Source organism: Arachis ipaensis, chromosome B3 (assembly GCF_059453495.1).
Source record: "Arachis ipaensis isolate K30076 ecotype BB chromosome B3, ASM5945349v1, whole genome shotgun sequence".
NCBI classification, from domain to species: Eukaryota; Viridiplantae; Streptophyta; class Magnoliopsida; order Fabales; family Fabaceae; genus Arachis; species Arachis ipaensis.
Window position 1 is genome coordinate 761749 of NC_142438.1, and position 9618 is coordinate 771366.

General features: G+C 31.2%; 1 protein-coding gene across 1 annotated transcript; it reads right to left on the bottom strand.

Moving 5' to 3' along the window:
* Positions 1-44: 44 nt before the first annotated feature.
* LOC107629436 (putative magnesium transporter NIPA1) lies at positions 45-4212 on the bottom strand. Its single transcript, XM_016332232.3, has 9 exons — positions 3847-4212; positions 3385-3588; positions 3096-3152; positions 2429-2519; positions 2158-2318; positions 1930-2057; positions 1697-1834; positions 1088-1180; positions 45-585 (listed from the first exon to the last, which is right to left on the bottom strand). Exons 2-9 carry the CDS (start codon positions 3509-3511, stop codon positions 412-414), a joined length of 969 nt encoding a protein of 322 aa, XP_016187718.1. The 5' UTR covers positions 3512-3588; positions 3847-4212; the 3' UTR covers positions 45-411.
* Between the last annotated feature and the right edge of the window lie 5406 nt (positions 4213-9618).

A 9618-nucleotide genomic window follows, 5' to 3' on the forward strand; every position in this document is an offset into this window, starting at 1 on the left:
CAAATTTTTAATTTTCATATGCAAACATGAAAAGGCAACAAGAATAAACTATAACAGGAACTTCTAAATAGGTTAAAACTTGCAAAGATCATAATCTCATGTTCACCCAGATTATTGTTAGTCTTTTGGCCAAGAATAAAACAAAAGTATCTGTTTCCATAATTTATTTCTACGAAAAAGAAAAATTATTCAATAGGAAAGACTAGGAGAAACTAAACTGTGGCATGTATCTATCTACAATTTCCAGCTATGCTTCCTGTAATCTTTCAAAGATGATGTATTCTTGGCTTTGCCATTTTTCCATTACAGCTTCATCTTTGAAAGAGCATTTAGCATAACCTTCATCAGATTTTTCTAAAGGGGAAAAGACAACCACTGCCGCACAGCAAGGTTTTAAAAGAAGTCCACCGCCTATATTGCTTCTGAGTCGTTTCTAGTGTGTTCTGGAGTTATGAACACAGGGGGAGGAAGTACCGGTTTCTCTCCCATGTCCTTAGTTTTGTGAAGGAGAAAAGTCCCGGATAAAATCGTGACAAAGCCGCACATCTCAGTGGCGATTTGCGATGCATTTTGCGAGGCCCAGTCCTGCACAGCACAAAAAAGAAACCACCAAAGTAGAGAAGAACTTCATTTGCAAAGTGCCAATACAGATTTTATGTGAAAACAGATCACCAGATTTCAAAGTATAATCTTGGAGTCTTGGTCTTTGAAATACAAATTAGAACCTCATTCTGAACAGAGTAGATTTATTTTTCTCTATATTCTAACTCTAGCACAGAGTGATCACTGGCTCAACTAATCAAATTCACATAATATGAAAATTCAGTGTGCCTAAATTTAGATGTCCATGTTCTCTAAAAAGTAGCCAGAGAGTACTGATTTATTGTTAATACCATAGGTAGTTATGTTTATCACATTTTCCACCTATGTTTTATCTTTCAATTTTACTTTGGCATGCACTCTGAAGAAGGCATTTTTATTTCCACAAACTACTAGATTTGAAGATAGTATCGCAGCTCTAAATTCTAAACAAAAGTAACAAATGTTTGGAACAAAAAATTCATAAGGGGCACAAAGGTAAAGTCACCTTAAACATGATCATGCTGGCAAAAATGGTAAATGTTGTAAACATGACATAGTAAACTGGTGATACGACAGCAGTGTTGAAAGTGTCCAATGCCTGCAAATGTTTCCAGATTAAACTAACTGCATTACAACTTACTTAGAAAGGCTCTTATCCCAAACTGCTAACTCAACATACTTATTTTAAAGACACAGACAGAATGCCAAAATGAGGTGAAGTTCTACCGTGAGTCCACTGGAGATACTAGAATAAATAAGATGCCATGCCATTCCTAGAATATTGCATCTCAAGCTTTATTCATCCGGGACAAATCAATTGTAATTGGGAAAAAACACTACAAAGCCTCTTGTTTAAAACTTTTTCAAAATGCTATATACTGAATTACACAATGAAAGCGGGGTCATTTAGCTAGTGATATCATGACAGAAACCTCAAAGAGAGAGAATGCATAATCTTTTTTTTTAGAAAAAGCCATGCAAATCACCATCTAAAACTGAGTCAAATTCTGCAAATCCTAGAAACAGCAGAAATGACTCTGGTTCTAATTCTCCAATAATCAGCAAATAGAATAGAATACATTACATCACTGATAAATATAATTCCAAAGATTACCTTGTTCAAGTAGTTAATCTGTAAAAGACAACATCCTAACACGATCAGTGTAAAAAACCAGGTCTGAAAGTACTTGAATTGATTTGTGCCTTCAAATGTAAGCTTCAGAGCTATTCCTACTGCTTTCACGCTCATAACCTATAGTATGCAACAACAAAGAAACAACAATAATTTTGACCATGCTAAGTTTATATGGTCAACCATGACGCATGAGAGTTGAAGATAATTAGTACCGTAATTGAGCCTGTGAAAGAACATATTCCAATATATACTATCATATGGGTCTGTCCATAGCGTGGAACGCAATAGAAAATGAGAAAATTAACCACAATGATCATAGCACAAGTGTACAAAATAAAACCTGTTCATGAGAAAAGAGGGGTGGGGGGGCAACGTTAGCCACACATATATGAATTGCTTGGAAGGAACTAGAAACAAAGCAATTAACGGTGAAAGCATACCTGGCTCTGTAGCAAGCTCCCAAACTTCCTTGACAGAGTGAATGATTCTTTCATGTGGAGCATGCAAAACAATAGTTGTAGATCCAACCACACAAAGAGCACATCCAAGCACACCAAAGATGTGCAATCTCTCTTTCAAGATAAAGTGAGCTAGCACTGCACTGCATCATGATATGAGTTCGTAAATTTTTCCGGCATCCACATTTTTATTATTGAAGTAACAATATGCCTCTCCTAAAAGTTATGCTATGAAGAATACCATGTCTCTTACCTGAAAATGATACTTAAGGCTCCTAAAGGGGTTACAAGAATCGCAGGTGCAAATGCATAAGCTGCAAAATTGGCTATTTCCCCAACTATCACTGCAAAAATTTAGACATCTATACAGAATTAGTTGAAAAAATTCCCTAAGAGAAAAATAACTACAGAACACTAAGAGTTAAGATGGGAAATTTTCTAGATAAAAGGCCTCAGCTAAGTATATATCTAAAACATGATAGATTCATGTAAGGGATCTAAGATAGTGGTGATCACTTCAGAATAGATGCTTTATTCTTTTGTGACACTGAAAAATTTAACATGTGCCAATTATGTTTTTCCCTCTTCCGGTCTTCCCCCTTGCTTTTGAGAGTAAAAAAGGGGCAGTGTCATTTTACAATTGCTTATCAAAGAATTACGTGAACCTTAGTGCCAAAGAGGTTAAGAAAAGTCCAATAATGTATTTCCTTTTTAATTAAAGATATTTCAACTATTTGAAATGCTTATGAAGACCAAAGAAAGATGAAACTTATCATCAAGTAATACAGCACAACATGCAAACACAACTTGTGCCTGAGGAATGTTACAATAAAATTAGGTAGCTTATACACTAAACAAAAGGGGCTGGGTTTCAGCTTTCAATACAGTAAAGGAAACAACCAGGGAAAAAAATCACTTACTTGAGATCATTCCAATCCACCAAAACGGTTCAAGTAGGTATGAATGCCCTCCAGTGGCTGACCAAACCAAAACAATTTCATTGATATTAGATATATTGATCTGATCTAATAACATAGCAAAAAGTGACAGTGACAGATAAAAGATAACTTAGAGAGTATGCTGAATAGACAAGAGACAATTGCCGCATTCTAAGGTCAAGTATTTTCAATAACACAGATGATAGCATGATATGAAAATTTCAACAGAAGAAAAAATAGGGATAATTGATGATGAGATCTATATATGAACCTGCTCTTTTCCCTGTAGTGGCTGCTCTTCGAAGCCCCATCTTCTTGATTATGAAGCTAGAACCAATGAAAACGCTGGACGAAACGGCCAGAATAAGGCCAGTAACATTGTCCTTGGTTGCCTCCATATATCACAATAATCACAATAATATACTAAGAAGCAGCTACAACAGCTCGCTCAACAAATTCACCTTTAGCTATTGATCTATCATCATGAACAAAAAAGTCGCATATTACACATACATCTTAAATTAAGAAATCAAACAGGATCGAAATTCGAACGTGAATTCACACAAATCATGAATCATGACATGAAAAGCAGTAACTGGATAGAAATTACAAGATCCGTGCTAGCGAAGGTAACTACAGTTCTCGAATCAGATTAGTTGAATTCCCCGTAACAGGATCTAGGTACGAGTGAGTGACAGAGAAGAAACACGATGATATGAAGAGAGATACGTACCTTCGGAAACAAGTTGGTAATGGGAGCTAGAAGAGCATGATTCAGAAGAAGAGAACGTGGAATTGAAATGAGTCCGTTACGCATGCATCCCCTCAAGAAATAATGATTTTCAATTTTTAATTATTGTTTTTTGAATTTTTGAGATTTTAAGATCGTCCGCAACCCGCGTGTTCCAATGCGAAATTGTTATAACGTGTTGTTTCGCTGTATTGTGTGACACTCTTGTGTATATATATCTCCGAGTGTGAGAGCGAGTTTTGTTGATACATTGCCTCTCCACTTTCCACTCAAGTATGATACATTTAGAATCACAAGAACCTAAGCCAATGGCATTTGGACAGATACTAATTTGCGAAGACCACGGATACTTTATACTTCCACAATAATAATCTATCAATATTGGACATCTTCTCATGTGCATTGCCCATAATATATATATATATATATAGAGAGAGAGAGAGGAGTGATAGGGCCAGCAGAATTTCAATTAGTTATCATCAATATTTTTAATAGTGTGAGATGACATTTAATGGTGTAGGATTAATTATTTTTCTTTTGATGGTTAAGTGCTGATCAGATTTTAACAAAAGTGCTTGTCTCGGTGCCTCCTAGATTTTTTCATATGAGCAATGTTAGGGGCCAGCAACTTTGGTATTTTGTAACCATCAATTGGCCATCAATAATGTTTTTAATGGTGTGAGATTACATCTAATGATGAGAAATCACTCACTTTTCTTTTGATGATTAAGTGCTGGTCAGAAAACACAAAAGTTGTTGGCCCCTAGACTTTTCCTTTTCATATATATATATATATAGAAAAGTCTAGGATACACACGGTATTTTTCAGCTCAATAGGCCAATGATTAAATTCATCGTGAATCTGAATTCTATTTAAGAGTCTATTACTAACTAAATTAATTATATTTTAATTTGCTAACGAGTTATAACTCAAATGTCATAATTTCTTTGTCATTATATTTTAATGTCATCTAAATGTTGGGGGTTCGAGACTCACTTTACTGGTTGCTGCATATAAATTATTATTGGTCAATTATAAATTTAATTATTTTATTATAATGATTTCGATTGTTTTGGTAATTAATTATTTAGTTAAAAAATATTGGGGTTAATTTGGTAATTAAATTTTATATATGTAGCGTTTTTTATTTTTTATTTTTTTACTTGTTTATTTAGTATATTTGAGTTTTATTTATCTATCAATATTATTTATTTATTTAATATATTTAGTGGAAGAATGTTTTTTTTTTTCTCTATATGATAGAAGGAATGAAAAGTCAGTGTACAAGTAGTTAGAATTCAGGACATAATTAGCATCTTATTAGCGGTGAAATCAACAACACAAGAAAATTAAATCAACAAGATTTGAATCCGAGACATTGCTTAAAATGAGTTTATCTATTTATAGAGTTTATTGAATCCTAAGAAATTGGATTTGAACTAAACGGAATGATTGAAATAAAGATCTAGCACTCATTTTCCTTCTCGTCCACAAAATTTAAACTCCATATTTTTATTTTATTTAAAAAAGGAAGATACCAAACAAGAGAACTAAACAAAATGGTATTGTCATCCTTTTTAGGCTTCTTACTACTTCTTTTTCTGATTTCTCGTGTTCTTTTCTCCTTTTCCACCCTTTATTTATCAGCTTATGTGAAACCGAGACATGTGAATTGGTGAAGGAATCAAAACTAAACTGGAATTGACCCAAAAAAAATAAAAAAACAACAATTAAATCCATTTTTGCTGAAACCTTGGACTGTATGTATCGTAAAAATGAATCATTCAGTATTGAAAACAAGCGCTCAAAGACTAAACACAACAAACTGCTAGTAATATCATGGACAGTAAAGAGGGTTAAGGGTTCATTTGGATTTTAATTTTCAGTGTCCGTAAGGTTTTATTATTATGTAGGAAAAAAGTGAAACCTAAAATTAAATTTTTTTACTGATTTTTTTCCTACAATTTTTTAAAAAAAATAGAAAACGTTTACTTAAGTTAAATAGAATTTAAAATTTTAACAATATACCACCACATTACTTAAAAAATATTTTAAGAGTTTAATTTTGATATAATAATTTTTTAAATTGTCTTTGTATTATATTGTTATCTAATTATATATGGTTACATTAATTGATTAGATGATATAGCACATTTTATTTCGATATTGACTATACTACGTGTATATTAAAATCAGTCACTAAAATTAATCATCAGTATAAAATATATAGCACATCTTATTTTGATATGTTATATGTACGATTAGAATCAGCTATTAAAATTAGTCACTAGTATAAAATATATACTAAAATATAAATACACGTTGAAAATAAATTAAATCATATATATATTTATACATAAATATTTTAATGACTAATTTTTGTATACAAATAGCATTTTTGTTTCGATATTATTACTTTTTTTAAAGAGTTGTATAAGAAATCATTAAAGTCATTGGAACAGCATAATTTTTGCACTCGTAAAAAATATAATATATTATGGTTTTTTTTTATTAATTTTACTTAATTTATAAAATGAAAAATAATTGTTAATAATTTTTTTAAAAAAAATGTCCTTAATCATAATCAAATGTATGAACAAAGTTGTTTTTTTTTTATTTTATTTTTTGTGTGGACCGCACTATGCAACGTTTGAAGTGTAGCAAGGAGCCAAGGATCTAGACTTTAATATAAAATTATGAACGCAATAACAATGTTCTGAAAAATACACTAAAATCTCATGCTATCTTAATTTTAAAAAAATAAGAAAAACTATGGAACACTAGAATTATACGATATAATTCTGATTGTGTTACTAAATAATGTAAATTATGAAAAGCAAAATCAAAAGTCAAAAGCTCTAAAAGACACAACGTAACTATGCAAGCAACTGAACAAATATATTCTTTAGTCATATTCTCCGAACCTTAACAAGATGGATCGACTCACTCTAAAATCAAAACCTGAGTTAAATTATAGACTGGTCTTTGAATTTGCAATTAAATCTTAATTTTATCTCTTAATTTATAATTATGTTTTTTTTTTTTAAATTTAACGAAAGTGATTCACGGTTATTTTTAAAATATTTTTTAACGAATATTCGTGATCAAAATAATGATATATAGAAGAAAATCACGACAGATAACCAACAGTTATGTTATATAATAATTTTAAATTTTTAACTCAATTTAATTTTCATTATTGATTTATAACCCTAATCTCAACTTAAGTTCTAAAAACTATCGTTTACTATTAGAAATTACTTTCCTTCTCTTCCGTTGTTGTTACGGACGTTTGGAAAGAGTGATGATAGATTGAGACAACAATGTTGTTGGTAGCTCCAACAACTGACGCTCTTAAGAAAATTGTGGGAGAAAAAGCACTAGAAATAGTCACGAATGACTACTAAAGAGATGTGAATGTAACAATCAACTCATACCCAAATGGTCAAGAACATATGTGAATCTAGGGAGATTATGTTATAAATGTCCAAACTAAAATGTAAGTGCCTTTTGTTAATTTATGAAGTCGATCTCGTTGCTATTTTAATATGTAACATTTTTTTCCATGACCCTGTAAAGTATTTGTAGAGTGTTGATAAGAGTTGGTGTGATCTTTTTTTTTACTGACAAGAGAAAGAAAAACTAAATGGTAGAGTAAATCTTGAATTTGAAATAGAAGAATAGATACTGAAATTTTTCTGAAAAATTGAAAGTTTGAAATCTGAAGATAGAATTGTAACGATCCGCATTTTTAAAAATTTTAAATTGAAAAAGGTTTTAATTTATTTTAATAATTTGGACTCCTTATTTTTAGAAAATAACTTATTAAAAATAATTTAATTAAGTTTTTATTTAAATTTTATTTTATAAAAAAGATGATTAATGTGATTATTATAGTTTTAAATTTAAAAATAATCATTTGATTTTATTAGTATGTCAATAGATATATTTTTATATATTCCCAAAATAATTTTTGGTATCATAATTACATTTTGAATTATTTTAATCTAAAGATTTTGTAAAAATTCTTATACTATTAATATGTATTTTTGTTACAAAGTTTTTTATTTTTATACATATCTCTATTATTCAATATATATAATTTCTCATTTTCTCACCTTCACATATATATACTGACACTAATCTCACTCTCAGCCTTACCTTACCCACGCGTTGCATCTCTGAATTTTCCAAAGCACGCGTATTATCTTCCTTCTTCCAACACACATTCATTCACACATAAATCACTCTTTCCTTCAATCACTCATTCATTCATTTGATAACAAAGACAGAAGCAGAGACTGAGAGAGCTTGAGAGAGAGACACATAGAGACCGAGCAACGTAAGATGAGGGAGGAGAATGAGATGCTTTTCCACGACGTTGCATCTCACTGCCGTTGCCGAAGCTCCATCACCACCGTTAACTCCGATTAGGGCAGAGAGGAAGAAGAAGAAGAATGAAAGGGAGAGATTGATGGAGAGGAGGGTGACAGCCGTTTTTGGGTACAAGATGACAAATATAGGTTAATAAGAATTAATCTAATAACCAAAGCTGATATGAAATAAGGGATAAATAAAAAGATAGGGATTGAAATTGAAATAAAATAATAAAAAAAAAGGGTTGAAATTGAATACAAAAAGAATTACTCTATCTTCTACTAAATTTTTTTATGCAATAAAAAAAGACTTCTCAATCTAACTTATCCAAACCATAGTTTAAAAATTAAATCAAAAGGAATCACGCAGCCTTCTACCCAATTTTCTGATATAATAAGGGAGAGACTCACTCAACCTCACTTATCTACACTATGATTTCATCACCAAACCAAAAAGTATTTTGAAACTCTTTTCATCTCTCTATAGCGGCTATAATAGATTAATAGTTTTGGTTTTATGAGGTATTTATAGCATCTTATTAGATTAAAATAAAAAATTCTAAATTTATTAATATAAAGTCTAATCTAATAATTAAATAAACAAAGTTAAAATACCTGAAATTAAATTAACATTCTAATATTTAAACATATAAACTAATAACTACTAAATAATACTTAAACTCTTCATATCATATTAAAAGAGTACTCAACTCATCACGTTTCTTTTAATAAAATAAAGAGTAAAGTGAGAATTAGGTCCCTGAGGATTTCGCGTTCAGACAAGTTAGACCCTGAAGAAAAAAAAGTAACAATTAGATCCCCCAGAATATGAGACGTTGGACACAATATATCCATTCGTCAGTCCATGTAACAAAACGGAACGGAGTTGCTTTGCTGTCCCGTTACGTGAACTGATGTGTGCGTTTCTGCCACATCTGCAGTAGGACGACATCGTTTTATAAATTTTCTTCTTTTATATTTGTTTCACTTTGTTCTTAACCTTCAGTTACCCTCTGTTATTACCTATTAACCCTAAAGAGAAGCTAAGGTCAAAGAGTCTTGGCTCTGCAGTAACAAAAGTCACAATTCTTCTTCAATGTACCAGCAAGGAAGAAGACGTCATCAAAGAAACCGGTATTAGCGGAGACATCCTCGAGTCAGGTAAAAAATGGTGATGCTTTTGTCAGCTAGTGTATCCCTTTGTCAGTTACTTTTATGGTGGTCCCCTCGTTTGAAACAAATTGTTTAATCTTCTGCAAAGTATGGTGATCCCATAGTTTTCAACTTGTTTGCATGACACATTTTGCCACATTTAGAATTATTTATGCATTTTTTGTTACTTTTTGGGGGGCTTCTGTTTATTTGTATATAATTGCT